Here is a 23965-nt window from a genome sequence, read left to right as displayed (position 1 = left end):
ATACACCTAATACAGAAGAGAACAGGGAAATACTTGTATAGCACCTAAGTGATCAAAGCCAGGCTACAGTGAAATGCATTGAATCAGAGCATCATTATCCTAAAGGTCACAGCAGTGCACAGCTCATTCTATGAAGATTTGTATTTCCCTGGCTTGGAGTTCCCCTCACTGTGTGCCAGAACACAGTGACCCCAAAGGAGCACTTCAGTTTATTTCCTGTCCTTCATCTTCATGGAGAGGAGGATGAAGAAGGGACTGCTGTGAAATATCCTGCAACAACACACAGCTCACCACAGTAGCTGGGGGCTGGGGGGAAAGACACAACAGTGCCACCGTGCAGAAGTAACTTCTGCATGAAGCATCTGAACTTCCCCAAAAGCTGCTGCTAAAGGAAAAGCCTGTATCAAAATCAACCACCACAAATATGTATATATATATATATATACACATATATATAAATCATTAAGAGATGAATTTTTTAAAAAGTTTCTTCTCAAAAGCTGGTTTTCCCCACTCATCCCAGCACTTCAATATGCATTAGGCCCAGTCAAATGAAGCCAGCAGGGACAGTGTGCACCATTCAGACAAAACTATTTTAGTGCTAGCAATATCCAACATAAACTTTGTGACTTTGCACAACATTCTTCTACAAAATAAACTCAAGCCGTTTGCCAGCAATAACCTATATATTGATGTGGTATTAACAGAAACTTGGAGACTTCAACTGGGAGACAAACTGTCAACCAACCACTAATTGGTTTTTATGACGTGACTCATAGTTTAGCAATTTCCCAAAATTTAATCACGGTGCACCCAGAAAGATCAATTAAAGAACAGGCTCAGAATTTGTTAGAGCCCTGTGTGAGACAGGGGAAGGCAATGACCTCAGCAGCTTTGCCACAGAATTTTATGAATGAACAAAGAAAGGATTTAAAAGGTAAGTTAAATTAATCTTGTGTTTCCTTGCAGACTCTATTATTGTTTTTCCAAAGGAGTGAGTTTTTTAAATGAACAGTTGAGATTGAAGGATTGTGTGTTGCAGCTACTGTTTATTTTACAACTTCATTTACACAGGTGACCGTTATGTGTGTGACTTGAATTGCTCCATTATTTTTGGTTTCTTCTTTTATATCTCTGTCTATAAAAAGAGGGAAAAAAAATCATAGTAGGAGTAAATTCCTTTGGATCCTTGTGCAAGTATCACATTGCATTATCAGAATGAATAGCACAGAATTTAAAAAAAATAAAAAAAAAATCACTATTAAAACAGTCCTAACAACAGTCCAACATAAAGACAGGAAAATATTATTTTGGCCACAAAATCCTATGATTTCCACTGCCTCTTTATTGCTTTTCAACCTTTTTTCCCCCCAGTTTAACACAATGAAAACTGCAAGTGTTATCCTCATTCGTGCTTTCCATCAAAGTTTTTTTTTCAAGAACTGAATGAAAATCACATGAAAATATGAACATTTTTTTTCTTCATTTCTGAAAAGATTTTACACAAACTTACCTAATCTGATCAGTCTTACTCATTAATTTTGTTCTTCTGTACAAACGAATACAATTCAGAAGAGTACTGTACAACTGTGATGAAAAATTCATTGCCTCCCTCTCTGTTTTTTTGTTTTGGCAAAAGCTCTTATTCACTGAGAGCTCTCAGAAAAGGAGACTTTATTTTGCTGGCCAAGTTAGGTGCAACAAGATTATATTGAAATGGTCTGTAAAAGCGAGATTCTTTGGAGATCTACTAAGACCCAATATGAATACTTCAAATATTATTTAAATATTAAAAATATTGAATGTTGTTTTTTACAATAACAATCAGCAACAGACTAAGTAATGTATGTTACATTAAAAAACATGGGGAAAAAAAAAAAAAAAAAGAATAAAAAGGAGATTGAGGGGAAAACATAATCTCTAAGAAAGCATAGAAACACAAGTAGGTGTTTTGCCCCTAAACCCCTAAATGAAAATGTTTCTTAACTTCTTCAAACAAAAATTTAGCTCATGTAATGATCAGGCAGATATTACAGACTTACTGTCTTTGTAGTGACTTTTATGATGAATATAACGAGGGAAGATGGAAGGGAAGGGTATGAGAGAGTGGATCAGGAAGAGACCACATATCTCTTAAGCTGTTGCTACTATTTTACATGCTTCGCAAGCCAACTGTCATATAACTTAACAAGTGAAAAATTCTCAAACAATTCTCAAATCTCATAATTCTCCCATTTCCTCAGATGCATACAGGGACCACTCAGATACTAGGAGGAGATCGGGTACTGGAGCACCTCCATGTTGTGAGAATAATCAAATATTTAGGAAGACGGATTTGGAGAAGAAGGGGAGGGGTAACAGAAAAGAGCTTCTAGCCAAGTGCTCTTGGGATACAGGAGAACCAGATTCAGGTCTCTGCTCTGAATTAGAACAGGATGTTGACAAATCTGCTTGGGGGGGGAATGTATTTTAAAGTTCTCCGCTTCATCCGGAGGCAGAGCAGAAACATTTGAGTAATGAGAAACTGCACACCTAGCTCTGCATCTGCACCAACAGCTTCATTTTCAAGAGTTCACAGTTCCTCTTAAATCACATTAAGACCAGAGTTAAAATGTTAATTATGGAGCATGTGCATATTAATTTTCTGCTTCCTTCTCTCCGTAAGTAATGAGAATGCGTTTAAATGCCTTTCGTTTTGTTTCTTACGGGCTTACTTGGTTTCTTAATATATTACAGGGCACTTCCTGCACTGCTTACAGAAGCAAATTTCCCACTGCTATTGGGTGTTTTCCCTGAGTAAGGTCAGCAGATTTGGTCCCCAGGGAATGAACTGATCTTCAGGCTTAGCTACACTGATGGTCCAGCAGAAAGCAAAACAGCTAGCATTCCTGTTTAGAAGTTGCTACTATATTGTATCCTTCTCAGCTACATCATCCAACACAAACAACTAGAAAATGTTTTGTTGCAATAATCCTTTCAATTAAGGTTCCCATTACAGTGAGGCAGCTGCTTTCTACAATATATCTTTGTCAAGGAACTATTTATTTCTCAGAAAACATTTCTTTAGTTGTTAAGACAGATGCAATAAACCAGACCCACGGAAGTAGCAGAAGTCAGAGTAGTGAGCAACAGCTGACCAGCTAAACATCCTTGCACTGAAAAATAGGTAATTTCTACGAGGGCCCAATCTATTCTACTATGACAGAAAAAAAAAAAAAAAAAAAAAAAAAAAAAAAAGTCCATTTAATTTGAAACCAATTCTTTTACCCTGGTGTCTCATTCTCACTGTAACATCAGTAAGCTACACCTGAAATAGCAGCATAAACCCTCACACATACATCATTAAAAAGAAAAAAGAAAATGCTCCAAAAACTTCTGTCCTGCCCATTAGTGTTATTCGCATGGGCCTTTAAAAGCCTTTTGGAATGCCAGCATGATAAATATTTGATGGACAACCCCTAGCTTAATGACAGAGTCAGGTAGGGCTGTTGGCATGTCAAGACAAATGAATCAGCACCCTGTTACTGCTTTCAGTTCCACACATGTGCTCACAACCCTCTCCCTGAGCAGCCTGCTGAATGCTATTTATTTTACGAACAAGTCCAACTCACATTAACTGTCACTGGAATATAAACAGTAGTGACAAAAAAGTATTATCATGAATAATTTAATCCAAGCTTTGTGAGTGCTTCTAAATGAAGAGTTTTCTTGCTGTAGTCTCAGTCCCTGTGATTGCAACTCCAGGCAGCTTGCCTACATTTCAGACAGTGGCAATGGCAGGATGGGACATTCTTCTTCACCTATTTGTTCTCAGTGGTTTGGAAACCTTCCCTGTCAGCTGCAACCTGTGTTAGGACTGGAGAAACAAGGCATATCAAGAAAAGCACATTCAGGTGAGAAGCCAGTTAGATGATACTAAAAGGACCTGGAGGATTGAGATACTAAGACCCAAGACCACTCCTGTGTTTGGGCATGAGATCCTGCACTCATGCGATGTGCATGAAGGTCAATCAGGTCCTCAGACTGAGTGGAGTACCACATATGTACACAGGCATTTCTCTACACACAGTTCAAGATGCCAGAGTCTGTATCATTGCAGTATGAAAAAAATTCTCAGAACAATCAGAAGCACAACTGAAACATTTGCTAGTTAACTCTCCTTTTAACTCTCTCAAAAACTTAATAAAAAAGCATTCGATAAATAGTATCTATGCACTGTGCCCTCCTGGCTTCTTGTTCATCCAATAAGTACCAAGGGGTAATTTGAGGGCGGTGCCCAAGAACAACACCTTCTCTGTGTTCATGAAAGGAACACAGCAGTAGGAACACAAATCACTGCACTAGGTGATCAGGAAACAGAGCACGGAACCCCAAACATCTTAAAACATACAACTGACAGGGAGAAGGGAATGCAGATAACTTCAAGAAAAAAGAAAAGGCCACATCACTCTTTTAGTCAAGATTCTCTTTCTGAGGACCACTATGTCATGAAAGTAAAACACTGATCTACAAAGAAGTAAAAATGATCTAAATCTATATTTGGGGCTCTCCAAATTCCTAGGAATTCAGACTCCGGATTCAAATCCATTATAGACACAGGATCAGACACAAGAAGTCAGGCCCAGCTCTGAAAAGAGGTCTTGACACCTACCATATTCTAGAGCCAGTATTATTTTCCCTCATAATACTCTACGGTTAAAATACGAGCACACTCTTCCATGTATAAGGAAATACGGAATGAAAAAAAAAAAAATCCATGCTCAGTCCTCAATGTAAGGGACACAGAAGGTCCTTCTCTTGCTAATGAGAAACTATTTGAAATAAAATGAGGTATGATAAGAAGGAAAACACAGAAGAAATATAAATTACGTATGAACTTTAAAGAAATGTCATTTAGCTGAGTGGAAAAATTTCTGGAATTATCAGAGAGTAATTCATAGCAAAAAAAAAAAAAAAAAAAAAGTTGCCAAGGCATTGCAATAAGAAGTGATGCTAATGTCATCACCTGCCTCGTTGGTTAATACAGCCCAGGGCTGACTTCTTAATGTTTCTACAGACATTACCTAGTTGACTGACATGCTATATGGTAGATTCAGGACAGGCCTAAGTATAGTGTGACTGCATTCAAACAAGGTAGCAGGAGCAGCAGCAAAATAAATAGGAATGGCAGCATTGCCTTTGAAAAAAAATAATATATATATATATATTGATGCAGTGCTTTTATTGGAATTTCTCTTGCCTACAAGTCAATCATAATAATAAAAACACATACCTGGATAGTTTACTGACTTTTTGTCCTTTTTATGTATGACAACATAATAAAATATGGTTGTAATATAGAGTGGTATTAGAAACGAGAAAAAGTGGGCCCAAAAGGTATTTTCTACTTTTCCTATTGTTTTATTTCAAAACCTAAACATAATTCTCTAATACCTCCTCTAGCATAAATGAAACTACAGTTCCTCAGACTCTTGAACCCTTGACTGCAGTAATGATGACCATGATAATGCTCCAAAGTGTTCTAACACTGTCCATCACCTACCTTAAGCAAATTACCAGAAAGTTTCAAGTCTAGTGTAACATAACCCAATAACCTTCCTCAAACCACCCAAGATGTGGGCAGTAAACTTCTGTAAACCATAGCTTATACACGGGTTGGTTAAGCAAATAATTTTGGTAATGTGGGTTTTGGTAATGTTTGGTAATTTTGGTTAATGTGGAGTCATCAGTTGGATCACCAAATTCTACTTCCCACTATCACAGATGACCACAGGATACATTCTGGTTCATAAATGGATCATGTTCCACTTTAAAATTAGATGGTCTTCATGTTCACTGTTTTATTAGAAGCTGACACCTAGGAAACTCTACCATGTATACAGTCTCTAGATGGTGTGCAAGCATTCTCATTCAACTCAAAATGCCCTTCTCCCTCTTCAATGTCTCCCCACCCAAACCAAAAACAATTACTCATAGATAAATGACAGATAAGTCATTTTAAGATATATGAGATGCATTGTTTCTTCCTTTTTCTTGTAAGTTAGTATAAATGTTTGCAAGCTCCACACAGTCCTTCTTGGCACTTCACCTGAATTCACCTAATCTGAACATTACCTAGGTTGTTTAGCACAACACAGTTTAAGAAAAGCCATTCTCATTTCACCTTTTTTTTTTTTCCCCCAACTTATTTATTCTTCTTTTCCAAATTAATTCTAAAGTTTGGAAAATACAACTTCAAGTAATTCCTATGCAAGATTATCCCCCCTCTCTTTTTGAGCATTTGACACAGTATTTTCATTCTTCAGTCTAGGGTATCACAGTCGCTTGCAGGAAGGAGATTATTCAGCCTTTAAAACTTAAGCATTCTTACTTCTTTCTCAAGTACGGAAGTGTTCCTTTTTCCAGCCTCCTTCCCAGCAGGCACTTACTTATGCTTTTTTTCACTATTTAACAATACTGCCTGTATTCAAAACTGAAGCACGCTCTTGTCTTGGCCATACCTAGACAATGTTCAATTCTTATTCCACCCCTATTGTATTATTAGCCACACTTCTCCGTTATTACATATATCCATATGGTAATACATATTTTTATTCTGTTTCCATTTGCTTTGCAGGGATGAGGGATGAAAGGAATGAAATAAAGGATTAAATAAAATTTGCCAGAAGTCAAGCTAACAATTCCTGACCTCTAGGACATATATATATATATATATATAAAATAATTATTATTATTTATTTATTTATTTATTTACAGATTATCTAGATTATCCCTCTTTTATTCTTAATATATCCCATTCTTAATATTCTTTGTGGGTGTTGTTGGTCAGAAAGTTAGGTCTGGAGTTCAACCCTAAGAGCTGCCTGTGCTTAAGATGGGAGTTCTAGATATGTTGCTGCATTTTAAATCAAAAATGCTGCCACCCTGAAATGCTCAAGCTCTTCAGTCACTATCTAGTTTACCTAAACTTATTTGGTACTTAAGCTTAAGAAAACTTTAAAGGCTGCTTTTTGTTAACATTGGATCAGAAGTAGAATACTGAAGACCCACTCTCTCTGACGTCCTAAGTCCCTCCAAAACCAGTTTTAAAATAACACTGGTTGGTTATTCACACGTCAATAGCTGTTTGGGAATTTGCAAAAAATAAAGATTTGTCTGTGCGATTATTAAGATCACTCATCATCCAATTTATAGTATTCCATAAAAATTCCATGTAGATTTTCCCCTCTAGTATTATCTGAAACCAGCCAGATCCTATCAACATTTTACCTTCTTTCTGCAATGTTATTTTGACTTCTACATGACTCTACAGTAGCTGTAGTCTCAACAATATCCCTCTTACTTCCCTACAGTCTGCTTAATGATTTACAGAACGAGAAGCTATACCACCATAGGCATTTTTATTCCCCCTTTCTCAGCAATAATAATTTTATCCCTTTCCACTGTATCATAGGCACAATGAAATTTGCTGCCTCAAGGGCTGGTCTGTTCCTACTATAGGAAAGGACGGGGTTGGGGCTGGGTTGGAGGCTGAGCTGGCTGAGGCAGCAGGGAGGTGAGTGCTGCAGGTCTCCCACTCCCACACTCCCAGCAGCTGGCTTGGCACTGCAAAGCACTGTCACAGCTACAGAGGGCAGTGGAAAGTTGCTCAAGGAAATCATGTCCTTTGGCTATGTCTGAAGGCTGAACCTGCTTTTCAGTATATTGCCTGAAAAAAAAAAAAAAAAAAGCTATAACATTTAGCCATCAACTTCATTACAAGCTTCTGCCGACATACAGCATACACAGGTGTATATCAACAGCGTGGATCCTAGATGAGATATACACAAATAATTCACATAAATTTAAGCCAGTGAACAAAAAAAATGTATACAACCCCACTGGTCACAACCAACACAGAAATAACTGTGAAACTCTATAGTCACTTGCATATGCAACAAGCTAAAAAAAGTGCACAGAATTTAACTCAGATAAATTAACTCTTCAGAGTACAAAAAGCAGAACAAATTCTTGAACTCTTTCTTCACTGGAATACTCAGCACCGTTTTATTTTCATTTAAATCTGTGGGCCGACTGATCGGTTTTAGGATTGCAGTATTACATGATGCATACTCTTATTCTACAGCCTAAAATGCTGCTATTTTTATATGATTTTGTAAAATCCATTTTTATAATTTCATTATTTAATTCAATTTAAAACCATGCCACAAGGTCATTCAGAGTTTAAAATCTCTTCACATCCACAGTAAGCCTCCATCAGATCCCAAATTTGAGCAAGTGTGCACATTCAGGACAGCACTGTTGTCAGTGCACACAGCTGGGTCTAAACCACACTTTTTCATCTTCCTCTATCTCACAGCAGAAATTTCTCCTTAGATTTTCATGGCATTAGCTGAACAGCATTACCTTAGAACAAACTCTCTCAGTTTACCACATTGTTTCTAGATTAGATTCTAATTTTTGCACTTTCACCTTCCAAACATGCAGTGGTAAAAGGTTTATTTTGCACATACTTCATGGAAAGGAAGGTAATTGACCAAATTTTAATGACTTTAGCACTTGCGCAAAGACAACAAAAGATAAACTAGAAAAGTAACTTTTACAAGCTATATAAAATAAAACATTGATGGCACTCATATCCTGACAGCACAGTGATAATGAAAACTGGAGACACATCAAATAATCAACCACTTAATGGGAGTCCCTGCTCACAATTTATTTTGTGGAAGCCACAAAGTAAAACAATCCAAGAACTGGAGTCGGCCATCTCAGAGTGGAAAAGCCTATTTGGGAATAGCATTACAAAACAATGAGAAAAGTACAGGTATTATTTATCATATGCAGAAACATAAGACTGATGCAAGACTTCCGTACTCATTGCTGTCAAGTGAAATGCTCCTTGTGAGTACATTTCCACTTAGCTGGAAAGCATTTTATCTCATTTCTTTAATATCAAAACATTTTCTTAATAGTGAGAAAGCACAGAGTATAACTAATAGGAAAGTTCTCTACCTCATTAGATGCAAGAGAATTTTTGAGGTTGGTTAATTTAAAGGCATTGCTTCATTTTCACTCATCCATTGCTAGAACTTCCATGAATAAGTACTTCAGGATTTGGCCCACAGATTATAAATAACACACTCCATTGTTCACTCCCGTGAGAATACTTATAATGTTGGAAGTGGAGAAACCTAGCCGAGATGCACTATTTTGAGCCAAAGGATGTTTATGTAGTAGCCTGGCATGCCTCCATAGGAAAACACATGCCCAATCCAGTAGAAACTCCATTTTTAATTGCTGAAAAGCATTTTCCAAGTTATAAATAAATCTTCATACCAATTCTTCAGGCTTCTACAAAGACACTCAGTAGTTCTGAGGACATCTTAAACAGCTCTCCATCCCCTTTAGTCAGCATCTCTATTATTGCCCAGAGTATTTTCTATTGAGCACTTAAGGGTAACAGGTAATAAATCTTTTTTTTTTTTTTTCCTTTTTTTTTTAAAAAAAAAAAAGAAACAATCATTTCTGTGGTAAAACATGGAAGAAAAGCTTCTCAAAAGGTGAAAACTCAAGCTGTTCTACCCAAAAACATGTGAAGATTTTGTATTTAAATATATTTTTATAAGCTCTGTAAAACATAAAACGCATCTTCTGTCCTTCCCATTGTAGCAAATTTTTACATTTTAACTCACAACAAGTTTAGGGCATGGCTAGGCCCATGGCCTATCAATTTATGGCAGGCACTACAGAAAACCATCCTGAAGAACTGAAGTGCAGAGAACAATTTGCCAGTACTACTAAAAATTCAGTAAGCAGGTACAGCCTTTATCCCGTGCAGGGGAGAACAGGATGTCAACCATACAGCCCATGCACAAAATGGGTACTGCTATTTTAGCTACAGTTCTAGATGGTCAAACCAGGTGACTTTTATCCCCTATTTGGAGTACAATACCCTCATAATATTATACTAATAGTAGGTGATACAATTGTTAAGAGATGAAAGTAAAAACAGTCATGAACTCCAACTGCTTGAACTAAAACCAGCTCCTTAGACTGAAGCAGTAACAGACATCTAAGCCTTCAGACGTCTAAGCACATTTGGCTAAATTTCTGTTCAAAGCAGACAACAGAAACCATGTGAGGAAGTCTTTCCAAAATCAAAGTTGGTATTTCCAACTTACAAACTCATTCTTTGATGCATGTACTTTAAGGAAACCAGAATGCTCAAAAGCACCCAAATTAGCTACAAAATGTCTGTTTTCAATCAAATCCCATTACTAGTGCTGCTGGGAAAATGTTTCAAACTGGATTAAAAACACCAAAAAGTTTAAGGATCTTTCTCACATTTTCAACACAGATAAAGATGAGTGAGTTTGCAAACATCACCATTACATAGTAGCAGACATTGAAGACTAGCCCAATGTATCTGTTAGTGAATGCATAAGAATGTTATACATGTATTCTTTAAACGTGTCAGTATTCCTTTGTCAGTATTCCTGTACAGTTTTGAATAACAAATTTGCCGTCAGTAGAACATGTTTTTTTACTGGACAAATGAGAGAAGGGAATTCTGTTAAAAAATTTCTAAACGCAGCTTTCAGTGAGTGTTTTAGCTTTGGGGGGGTTTGGTTGGTTGGCTGGTTGGCTGTTTTGTTGCCGTTATTGTTTGGTTGGTTTGCCTTTTTTTCCTGAAGTTATTTTCAAATGCTTTCTGCATATATGCTTTGGACAGCAATTCTTTCACAAACAATATTTAAAAATTCTTGAAAAGTTAAAATTGAAGATGTATTAGTAGATGCCCTGCTTTGAAATAGAAGGTATATTTTTGTACAACAAACCACACAGCCATGAAGTGCAAGGATTCATGGTTAGGAAGTTACCAACTAATTTTCTCTTCCATGACAATTACTGGACAATATTCATGTAAGAATTTTTCATTTTGTTCAGAAATCTCAATACCATGTGATGTAGATGAGGTCTAAAATTAAGAATCTATTTTAAGATTTTTGGACTCAGTAGAGGCTAAAACAGTCAACTCATAGTACTCACCACATTACTATTCACTGACAATATAGGTTGACCCAATTCATAACTTTGAATATTAAATTAGATATCTAATGTCAGTGTGAAACCCCAGAAAATAAGTGCAACTGAGAGTAAAAAGACTGGTCATAAGACAGATGCGTTAAACTGATATATATACATGTAGGTAAATCAAAACAATGTTTGTGGATTTTTTTTTTCAATATTCATTTGGATCAATGCTGTCCTGAAACCTCTTGAGCTATATTTGGTGATCCAAATTTGCCACTGTAGCCCTTCTTCATCTTGCAGTTCTATGCAGATTATTCCAGATCACAAGTCCCTTCATATCTGCAAAACAATCTCCTATTCCATTTCTTTACCATGGTTTCAGCAACATTTAAATTAACACTCAATTAAACATTTCTGTGATTTAGATTTTATTCATCACTTCATTGATCTAGACATTTTTAGAACATCATTTTTATGGATCTGTGCTATATTAGTATTTTTAGTACCAAAGAGAGAGAAGTTTCAGCATGCTGAGCAGTATCTCCATTCAGAAGCAATTCCATTCCTAACTAACATGAACAGTTAGCAAAATCCAGTCCATACGTGATTTTTTTTATTATTATTTTTTAACTATTTATTATCATTATTTACATGGTGGCTGGCCACATAGTCCTATTTTTGATATCTAGAATATCAGAAATTATGAATTGAAATAAAGTTAACAGAACTAACTACATGCAAAATCACCTCTGTTACACACAAAAGAAAAGCCACACAAAAAACTGTTATGTAGAAATGTTGATGAGCTACTGGTCCAAGACAGACCAAACGTATATGGTCATGCTTTATTATTTCTGTCACCACTGTATGTATAAGCCATTAATAAGGACTAGGACCTCTATATAGTTGACATCAGACGCAAACAAAAAGTTCACTAATATAACCATCTGTAAATCAGAAGTTAGAAAGTAGACTTTTAAACTTTTTTTAAAAAAAGCTTTTTAAAGTTTACTGTCTATGTGTCATCTCCAATGAAACAGATAATCAGTCAGTTGCTGATTTTAGAGGTAATTCATATAGAAAACCACTGCCGAAATCACATGGTGTTACAATGCATGCAAACAGGCATCTACCTCAAAAGCAGTTCTCATCAGAAACCTTTGAAAAAGTGGTCTAATCAAGTTTTGAAGTACTTCTGGACATAAATATTATTTGCAATGAACTTCTTTTTTATAATTGTTGCAGGCACAGTAGTACATTTCACTGTATAATCAACTCTGTAATCACAGATTTCAAGGATTATAAATAATAGATAGAGCTGAACAAGACAGTTAAACAGACATTTTTAGTTGCACATAAAAGCTCATAAAGACAATTTCCCTTATTCAGCTAGCTTCATGGACAATTAAGTAATACTTCTTGTAGCCAAACATGTTCTGCTAAATCTTCAGTAAATCAGCATTTCAGATCTAACTGAAGGACATTTCATTTTCTTTAGAAGAGGTTGGTATTTTCAATAGGCAAGGTAATATCTTGAAACAAATATGCAGAGACAGGAGACTGTGCCTCTTCCCCAAGTTAAAGGACTAATATTATTTTATTAATTGTATTTTAGAGATTAAATGCTTAAGAAAAAAATAGGAAAAAATTACTAAGCTTTAAACACCATTCAAACTATTTCAGAGAGCATAGTATTATTCCCCAGTGCATCTAAGCGTTTAGGTTTCCTTCAAAACAAAAATTAATCTAGGCTGACATTATCCATTCCAGATGATGGAGCTTCTAATTCTACAGTCAGGAAAACCCTTAAGCTTGGCAGATAGGAGTTGAATAAATTTAGTAACTGCAAACTGTAAGATGATAAACTCAGAAGACAGATGAAAGACAGAAGCAAGAGGTGACAAAGTTTGTTAGAGATTGTGACTGGGAATTTGAATGAACCAGGAGAAGACAAGGAAGGAAAACTTTAATGGAGAAAGCTCAGAAGATTAAAAAGACTTACTCAAACAAATCAAAGGCTTCAGGAAAACCAATGATTTTAACAAAACAGAAATGGAAGGGAAGATTCAAAAATATTGTTTATGGGAAATAAATGAAAGTGGAGAAAAAAAATAAAAAAATAAAAAGAGAAGTAAAATATATAGGCACATTGTGGTTTTGTTTTGTTTTTGAATAATGTTTGTTTTACTTAACTTTTGACTCTTTGATTTAATGGTGGCTTGGCTGGTTTTAGTTAAAATAGTTATAATTTCCCCTTTCTTTTCCAACCTCTGTACATGGAAAAAAAATCCTTCCACACTTTGTAGAAAGAAATACTGTCTCACACACACACAAAATTTGAAAAGGTGACAGGTATGGTGGACCAAAGTGGTTACATTCAGACATATTGAACTCACCTGCGAAACTAAGTCTCATGAGCACATTATACCATGAAATTTATGAGCAACTTAATGCAATGACAGATACTATAAGGAAATTATCCAAAATCCTAAGAAAGCACTATCCCCTCTGAAGAATGATTTCTACCATCAGTGATGCAAACTAGCGTCTATCAAATCACACAGGAAGTTTTAATCAAATTAACTTTTTAGACTGTAGAAGGTTAGCATGTTTCTCCACAATCCGTCTTGGCATCTAGAAAATGGCTCTGTTCATCCTGTCAGTCACTTCTCATAGTACAGAAGAGGCAGCAAAAATAAAACACACAAAAACAACATGGTAACTGCATATTAGCTGGGAAGCTGCACCCAACCTCCCCAGTGAGTGCCTCCCCCTTAGCTGTCACCTTTAGCACTTTTAAGAGAAGCTTCAGCTCACTAATGGGCATTTACAGATGTTTCATTCTCATACTGTCCTTGTAATTTTCCACTTTAAAAATGACTGACACCCTTACTTAGGGTGGGATTTCCTACCTTTTATTCTTATTTTATTTATTTTTCAGCTCTCTTTTTTCTGGCTCCACACAGTCAACATAAACTTGGCCCACCCAATTGGTATGGGTCCTGGCCAAAAGACAATATGTTATTTTCCTAGATTTACTGGTAGAAACCGGGTTAAGACCGATGTGTGGAAGTAAAAGAATATGGAGAAACATAACAGAAGCATAGAAATTAAGGTATGAAATACATTTACTGAGCAGACCTCTTCCCCTTCTGCACAGAAGTGCTCAGGGAAGATGGCTCCTTCACCCAGGGGTGAGAGATTTGAACTCTATAGCTAACAGGTGAGCTCTCAAAAGAGCCCTAATTCTCAACTAACTAATTCTCTAACTCTGCCAAAAGACTTCAACTGCAATTCTCAAAGACTCCAAATTTGGTCCAGTTCAAATTTATCCCACTGTAAACACTTTTTGGAAATTTTACTTTGATCTATCTATAACTCGTATCCCATTTATGAATAACGTCTAGCAATACTACTACCCTCATGAAATCCTTTCCACTTCTTCACCTTTACTTCAGGTGTAGTCAATGTATATAAACTACATAGCACAAACCTCTGTCATTTGATGCTATTATAATCACATGAAATAATTATAAACCATAATATAAATAACTATAAAACCAAAAAAAGAATGCAAAATAGGTTAATTCAATACAGATGCTCTTCTAAATGAAGGAAGTCTGTGACATGCACTGTGACAGGATATAATTTCAGTAAGACCTTCAAAGATTAAAAATAAAAATAAAAAAAATCTGCATCCATCCTAGCCAAAGTAAAAGAAAAACAGTGAGTTGTCATAACTAGAATAGGCCAGTACACACTTTCCACAACACAAATCTAACTCTGCCTTTTTTCTCCATGCAAGGACCTGGAGGAGAAAATGCTCTTTGTTATACAAGAGCCCCTATACATAGAGTGGGTGAAAATCCACATGACCAGAAACCTTACACACAGACAGATGGTTTTCTTTAGTTTATCATTCTTCCTACTTAAGCTAATGGTTAATGAAAACACTAGCAAAAATTGGGACAACGTAAGTTGAACTTCCATTTGTGAAAATCAGGATTGGTACCATCACTGTGTGCCACTCATTAATTAACAGTTCATCAGATATTTCTGGAAGTTCTGCTTGCTCTCTATCTTCTCAGTAAAGAGAAAAAAGGATGACAGCTTGCAGAGTTACTCTAAAACAGAACTTAGAACTTGAGACTCCCCAAGAACTATCCTCAGGGAACTCAGAAGTTTCATACATTTATTTCCTTTTGGGAAGTAGATCAGCGGCACACAAAAATGAATGTTTAGAAGGAGAACTGCCTCTAACACTCTGGAAAGGTCTGGGGGAGCATTCTGGTATGCCAACAGGATATTTATTTTCTCTTCATATGAAAAAACACTAACCATTTGGGCAAGAATTTCATAGAGGCCCTCTAAACTCAGACATCACTATATTTGGAATCTAGATTTTCTAATTTGTTTCTTTAGGAACCTGTGTTGATTAAAATAGTCTAAATTTCCATCATCCGTGACAATGAATTTGTGAGTAGAATTATGCCAAAGTCAGCATTAGAATTTCTTAAATGTCTCCTTTTTGTTCGTGGTGTCATGGAACCAACTTACTTTTCAAGAGACAGTCTTCACATTATTTCCATCAGAAAAGATGCGAGATGAGTCCATTTGACTTTAGCATTGTGCAGTATTCTTTTTTTGTACTAATCTGAAGGAGAATCAGGAGAGCAGAAACAGGAATGTTTCCTGCAGCAAGAGTATTTTGAAATTCAGTCATCTGCAATCTCATCCAACAGGCTACTAAGTGACATCAGTAGCTGATAAGACATGATTGTACCCTGAATACAAATTTCACCAACAGATTACAAACTCTTAAAGTCTCAAAGCTGTTACACAGCCATTTCTGCTGACTTTGAAGTCATTCCTTTACAGACAACAGGTGCCCTACAAAGAGCAAGAATGTAATACTAGATAGAAATTTCTGTTTTCATAGGTTGGCACAACTGTTTTCATATTTAAAATTGTAAAAGTTTGATAGGCATATGATACATTGTTATCTCTATCAGTAAGGCATTTCTGTTATTTTTATTAAGGCAGTTGTATAATGTAGATCAGGATGACAATGGTGTTTAAGTATCTAAAACACCGTTGAGTGAAAAAATCTAAGACCAAATTTAATTCTTAAAAGTAGCTATGAATCCAGCCCTTGGGCACAGTAAGATGCCTTTGGGTGGTTTCTGAAAGCTCATTTTTCACCCAAATCACTTCAGGATTCCCAGTGAAATAATGCCATAAAAGGATCCCTCAGTACCCAGTTGCACCTTGAGGCAAAAACAAACAAAGAAACCATCAGGATTGGAAGTCCCTCAACACCAAAGCCAGACTACAGAGAAACTGCAGTGTCCGAGTTTATAGCATGATAGATGTATATCCATGTATATAACAAATGAGCTCACTTAATGAGGGGGAAAAAAACCACACACGTACGGCTTTTGCAGGTACTATGCCCAGCACAGACACTTAAAAATAAATCAAGAAATGTCTTACCTTTCATTGTTGTTTTTGTGGGTTCTGAAAACAGAGGAATGAGCAGGAGGTAGATGAGGTAGACAAAGGAGAGCCCATTGTAACGGAAAGCACAGGCTGTGAGAAAAAAAAAAAAAAAAAAAAAAAAAAAAAAAAAAAAAAAAAAAAAAAAGAAAGAACATATCGTTTAGTCAGGTAATCATATTTAATAGCACAAAGTATTTACAATTTAAGTTTCCTATTTACCATAGCTATTTGTCACCATTTATTTAAATTATTTCTATGCAAGTGTTCAACTTGCTCCTTAAATTATTAAAATTAAGTACACTTTTGAGGCATTTTCATAGTAATATACATTTTTAAGCTTAGCACTGAAGATGCATCCAAGGTACAAAGACTGTATGGAATGATGGACAAAGTTGGCAGTTGAACTTGTTCCTTTCCTCACCTGTAAACTCACAAAACCATCCCCTACAAAAATATATAGTGATGCATAAAGCGGTATTTATTGTCTCTCTTTAAGAAACAACATACAAGTTCATTATATTACAAATAGGGATTATCATTAAATAATGAAGAAAATCGATGAAGTATATTCACATTTCAAATTAGAGCATGCTTAAAATAACCAGTTATCCTTTAAATGACATCATGTAATTCAAGAACAATTTGAATTTTACTGTCACCCAGTTGCTTGCTTTTACAAAATTATTCTAGTGAAGAGATTGTGAATTAAAAATTGCTACAACCCAGACACATGGATGTTGTGCATATTCTGTGCTGAAAGGGGAGTATATGGACTTCCTTACTGAAAGGATAAAAAACAACAATAAAGAAAATGAAGTATCTCTAAATCCTCTGTGCAGCAGATATTGGAATATTATGAGACCTGCTATATTCAACTTTCACATGAGATAGAGCAACTGCTGAGGAGTTAGGAGATGGCATTCACCCATGGAATGCAACTAATACCAATACACTGTTTTCTCAGCTATGTCCTGAACAACTTGATTTGGGAGGAAAAAGACAGCCTTAGTTCTGCCAGAAATGTATATCCAAAAAAAAACCACACAAGTTTCTGCAGTCACCACTTCATGAAATGTATTGATACTATTTAGAGTTGACAACACTGAGTTGACAACTTAAGCATTAATTGATCCTCATCACATCTCTCCATTCTAGTTATAAATGCAAAAACAAAAACTCTCACTGTTAACAAACAAACCCATACAACATCTTTTCTTCCAAACTAATGTTTTGAATAAGTCTCCAATTCCCTTATAGCCCTGATACAAAGACTTTGGACTCTCGCCCCATGTCTGCAGTGTAGCCAAGAAACGTGTGATCTTTATGGGTACATCTGGCACGAAGGAAGAACAAGTAGCATCTATGCTCTGTTTCTAAACATGATTCTCCCACCAGCCTTAAAAAAAAATAAATAAATAAATAAAATCCATGAAGTGTAATAGAAGTTTGTTTGGTGTGAAATCCAGAACGCTTAAGAACAACTTCTGATTTGTCCGAGAAAATTTCAACACAGGCAGACTGCTTCTTTTGCTTAATGCTTAAACTTCCTTTATAGACACAGCCTTTAAAGACCACCTGATGACTTACACTTACCCCTGTAACCAAGAAAAAGTAAATGGGACCTATCCCACAGGGAATTTTGTAAGCAATTATCAGAGCTTTAATGTGAATGTATTTAAGAAGAAGAACAGTCAACCCTGCTATATGCACTTACTTACAGGGCGCTCTGCAGAGGAGCAGAGGATGTGCTATGACCATTAGTGGCATTCTTGAAAAGAATGGCAATAAGGATACTTCTGAGGTCAGGACAAATCCATAAACCAGTCTGTTTGCAAGTTTAATTTGGGGTGGGAAGAAGTTCTTTGGCATCCATAGGAAAAGGTGGTTCAAGGTTGATCTGAAGCCTGATGGCTTTTCCACCAGTATTTAAAGGAAAGGATCAATGTTCTCAGTCACTCTGGTAGCAGATCCACTTATTTCAGAGGCCCAGGCAATCAGCTTTTAATTTCATTAAATGGCTTACTTGATTTCAGTACAATGTTATAAACATTTTCTTCTTACAATAATATTCTTCTGAACTGAGCTTGCTATGTTTCTTGAACAGCACCTAGCAATTAGCTTCATTAGTGAAAGCATAAAAAAAGCAACTGTGTGATTTTAGACAACCTCCTATTGGAGGTATATCAATAAATGCCTTGGTAAAAAGTTCGTGTCAAATATATAGAATCTCTATACCCACGCACCACCTAATAAAATAATATTCTTGCCTACACATTGCCTGGACAACTATGTTTATTTAAGCTCTTGAAAGTGCACCATCAATAAATTTCTCAGAATTAATAAATTAAAATAAATAAAAAAAAAAAAAAGGCAGTGATTTTTTTTAACTTCAGTCCATTCACTATTTCCCTATCTTTTTTTGTGTGTGTGTGTGTGATCTCCGTTCATCTAGCATATTTTTGTGAAGAGATTAGTGTCTTAAAAAGCTACTCTGCCACAACAAAAAGCTACACTCAAACACATTTTAGTACAATTAAAGATTAGAAAACAACTGCTGTAGTGTATTTATATATTCACTCTGCATTGTAAATTTATTTGTCAAATACATAGATTCATAAGTTAGAATGGTTTCACCTGGAAAGGACCTAGACAAAGATCATTGAGTCCAACTGTCAGGGCTGACCCAAAGTTAAATCATTATGAATATGATCTAAATGCCTCTTAAACATTGTCAGGAACAGGGCATCAAACACCTTGCTAGGAAGCCTGTTCCGGTGTCCAACTAACCTCTTGGTAAAGATTTTCCTAGTGTCTAGTGTGAACCTCCCCTGACACAGCTTTCAGCCATTCCCATACATCCTGTCACTAGATATCAGGGAGAAAAGATGATCGTTTCCCTCTCCACTTTTCTTCCTTGGGAAGTTGTAGAGGTACCCCTCAACCTCCTTTTCTTCAACCTTAACAAACCCTTAGTACATGCCTTGCACCCTTTTAACCAGCCTTGTTGCCCTTCTCTGACACATTCAAGTATTTTAACATCATTTTTATATCGTGGAGCCCAGAACTCCACACAGTATTCAAGGTGGGGCCACACCAATAGTAAACACAGTGGGATAATTGCCTCTTTTGAACAGCTGGCTACACTGTGTTGTAAAAACTAAAATATGGTTTGCCCTCTTGTCTGCCAGTGTACACTGCTGGGTCATGTTTAGTCTACTGCCAACCAGCATACCCAGATCCCTCTCTACAGGGCCACTCTCAAACCACTCTTCTCTCAATCTGAAATTTTGTCCAGCATCACTCAATCCCAAATACAGAATCCAGTTTCTGTCATGCTATTGCTGAACGCCCAATGCTCCAATCTATCTAGATCCCTCTGCAAGGCTTCTCATTCCTCAAGGTTCCACATCACTTCACATTTAAGTGTCTCCAGCAAATTTACTAAGAATGCATTCAACTCCTGCATCCAAATCACTGATTAAAATGTTGAACAGACCCCAATATTGAGCCTTGGAGAATCACACCACTAGTGATCAGACAGATCTAGTTCCATTCACTACAACCCCTTACGCCCCAACATTCAGCCAGTTCTTTGCCCAGTGTAGCATGTACCTGCTCATCACAAACCTGGACAATTTGTCCAGAGGAATGCTGTGAGGACACCATCAAAAGCCTTGCTAAAATGCAGTAAACTTCATCCACCACCCTTAACTTCACCCTAAACTTCATCCCTTAAGTGGGTGACCTTATTATAAAAGGATATCGAGTTCTGATAATCAAAACCGTCAAGAAGTCATCACTGGACATGAAATCAACTTCAGTATGTCTCTGACAAAACAGTGGATAATCCAAAAAAGCAAATGAATCAATCATCCTCTGCACTCCCTCTGGCATTCACAAAGGTCTCCTTTACAAAAGGCAGCCATAAGCAGATGCCCACCACAGTACAAAGTCCCATCTGAGGTCAATGGGATTCCATCAGTGGAAAAAGAACCTACACAAAAAAACTTTCTTGGCAAGCCAGGTGGCATAGAAATTTCTGTGTATTTGGGTTACATTGTTCAGTTTGCACTATCAGTTCTGGCTCAAAATTAATGCAATTTTAGCATTTTACGTTTGTTACCTCTCCTCAAAATTGTCTAATCGATTAGCAAAATTAATTTCAGATGAATTATTCTTGGACTACATTTACCTTTAAATTTACTGCTTTCTATTTCTAGACTTGGGGAGACTGTGTTCTCAAAGTTTTATTTCTCTGCAACTATATAAACCAGACTGTTAACAGGCAATACTTTTCCATATAAACCTTGCCTTATATTTTTTCACATAGGTGTCTGCAGGAATATAAAAATACTTTGAAGACATTTTTTAAAAGAACAACAATAACAACAAAAAAACTCCTTAAGCTGAAAGTGTTGATTTTATTAGTATCCTGGAAAGCTTTCAGTTTCTTAATTTCAGATGTATGGATTTGCCTAAAAAGAACACTAAATGCAAGGCTTGAATAGGTAAATACACCATACATTAAAAGTCCATTTCGTATGTTTTAAATCTTCCTCACCATGTTTTCTAACAGCCTCTAGTAAGAAAACTCTGGAAATAGGATTTTCATCTCTGAAACTCTGATATTGTTCAGATTCCAATGGTAGCAGTAATTCACAATTGTGAAAGGACACAAAAAACAACTACTGATATACAACATATTAACATATTATAAGTAAATTCATTTTTTTTTCTAATTAGCTCTTTTATAGTTTTATTATAACTTTATATCATCTTCCCCTGGGTGGAGGAAAATGAATACTCTGTAACACACAAAATTGAATTCTCTGTTCATAGGTGATTATTTGAAATGTTTTTGTTTTTTATGCATAACATAGCAGAAAAAAAATATTCCCTTTAAGTCATTAGCTCATAACCGTAAATAAGACAAAGTTATGATACTTTCATGTACCTTTCATAATCATATTAAAAATTAGACACAGATAACCGATGTTTACAGTTCACCATATCTGTAAATATATTCATAACTCACTAATTGTGAGTTATAATCACTATATGTAATACATATCTTTAATACATATGTATGTATACACACATGCACGAAGAAAAAAAAATCAATAAAGCCTGCTCCGCCAATACATTTTGGGGAGCTATAGAGAACAGAAATAACCTTTGAACACTTAAGTCTTGCAGTGAAGAACACATTGTAAAACATTTTTTATAAACCTTGTTAGGAAATGATTACCTAAATGATTACGTGCAATGATTACCTCACCCAGGTAAAATAACTCAGGTAAGAGGGCTAATTTGATTACAAAATATCTCCTCTTACATTACATTAACTAGAGCAAATATTTCTGCTTAAAGCCTTAAAAAAGCTCCCAAATATGAGTAGAATCATTGACATGATGATCTATAACTTCTATTAGATCTATTAATATCAGAAGTTTAAGAACCACTCCTTCCCCAGTCTTACATAAGAATTAACAATTGAGTTCTTTTCTCTGCTTTTGAAATTAAGAAGAATTGACATTACACCTGGGAACTTAGAGATTACTAACATTTTAAAGATTGTTTCTACACTTCTTGGCATAGTCAATAAAAACAGTCAATATTTCAGCACTAAAAGAGAACGTTCATTGTTGTATTCCCTTTTCCTTAATTATAATACAAAAAATCTGAAACGTGCATTTCACTATGATTTCACAAAATCATTATCTAACATTCTGTGCAAAGGACATACTCTTAAGTGAGATATATTTCAAAATTACATTTTCTCTTCCTTTATTAAGTCATTTTTAAATGTCCTGGACTACAGAATATACATGCTTTGTACATATGCACTCAAAAACAAAAACAATGGATTCCCAGACAGCCCCAAATTTATATCTCATTAAGGAACACTGATGTTTGCTCAAACTACTTTAACATGAACTGTATCTTTAACACAGAACTAGTACAATAACTATTTTTCAAGTTTTTGTTAAAATAAAGTTGGAAATTTCAACTCATTCTTAGGATAGATATCTGCAGCATGCACCATGCAAAAACAGAAAATCCTATAACTTATAAACATTTTGTTCTAGACTTTAATTTTCAGTATTATACGACAGCCAAAGAAGAATGTTTTAACACTTGAAGAAATCTACTACTATTCTTAGACTCACCACCAAGATTCAAGATGTACTGGGTATTTCCAAGCAAACATCAGAATTCTAACACCTGCAGTATGTTGTTATTTTCACATTTACAGTAACAGCTCTTTCTTTTTTTTCCTACTTAAAAGGTTAATTTGTATAGAACATGCATTTCATCTATTAAACAAGAAATCTTGGAGGGCAAAACAGGGTGGTAATAGAGGAATTTGATCTTCAAAAGGTATGGAAAAAAATAACTTCATAAAAGATTTTAGTTTCACTCTACACAAATTTTAAAAGAAATTCCATTCAGAAGATAAGACTATCTGTTCCACAACAGCCTTCAAGAGTGTGTACATACTACCAAAGTGCTGCTGACTTATAAGCTAGAATTGTAAGCCAGTGTCAAAAGCCACTACCACAGAAAATATGACAGGCAGATGAAGACAGAAGTAGCCATCCTGTCACTACTTCTGAATTTCTCTTAATAAAAAGTCATTTTTGTTAACTTTAACAGAATAACACAATGCTTGTTATACCTTTTTCTGTGTAAGAAATATGTGCTGAGATTTTTTTCTATATATTTCTTTCTACTTTCTTTCAACATTCTTAGCATTATCATCTAGATTAATTTGTTCATGTTAATGTGTGCATTAGCACACGAAGGAATCACTTCAGTGAACTAAAAGTCATATGTCTTCTACCTTCATTCAGCAGGATATTGCATAGTGTTTGCATTCTGATTAACAACTTTATAACTGCAAGATTACTAAGAAAGCTATGCAAAGATTTATACCTTTAGACTAAAATTTGGTTTAACATTTTTACTTACTTTTCCAGTGGCAGGAAAAACATTCATCAAAAATGTTCACTCCTTAAAAAAGGAGGTTAATTTCAAATTTTCTACCAGTTACATCCTCAGAGTTCTGAAAACACCTAATCAACACCTAATTTAGATGACTGATACAGACTAATGTAGACAGCCTAGATTTAGCATGGGAATGAGACACTGGTGTACACCCAAGATGACATGGTTCTGGTGCCAAGAACCAATCTATGGACTTAGAGTAAGATAATCACTGAAACAAATACATCTCCTCCAAATCAAGGTGCTCTACAAGACCGTCCATGAATATGCACAATGAATGGTTAATTTTTACATGAGGACATACAGTCAAGATTCAATAAAATTGTCAATAAAAGTGTCTTAATGCCATGATTATTAGGTCTCTATACTTGTGCCACCCTCTAGTAAGACATTAAGCAGTCAGTTTCTGTTATTTAAAATATTC

General features: G+C 35.6%; 1 protein-coding gene across 14 annotated transcripts in view; it reads right to left on the bottom strand.

Annotated features, from left to right (window-relative positions):
- The window catches only part of PIEZO2 (piezo type mechanosensitive ion channel component 2), a 432356-nt gene that overhangs the window by 236924 nt on the left and 171467 nt on the right, over positions 1–23965 (bottom strand). For all 14 annotated transcript variants that reach the window (XM_084508371.1, XM_084508373.1, XM_084508372.1 and 11 more), the window contains one exon: positions 16528–16623. In XM_084508371.1, coding sequence (XP_084364497.1) covers positions 16528–16623 — 96 coding nt within the window. The remainder of the gene's footprint in view (positions 1–16527; positions 16624–23965) is intronic.

Source organism: Aythya ferina (assembly GCF_964211825.1).
Source record: "Aythya ferina genome assembly, chromosome: 2".
NCBI lineage: Eukaryota > Metazoa > Chordata > Aves > Anseriformes > Anatidae > Aythya > Aythya ferina.
The sequence above is the reverse complement of the archived record's forward strand: the minus strand, read 5'-3'. Positions and strand labels throughout refer to the sequence as shown.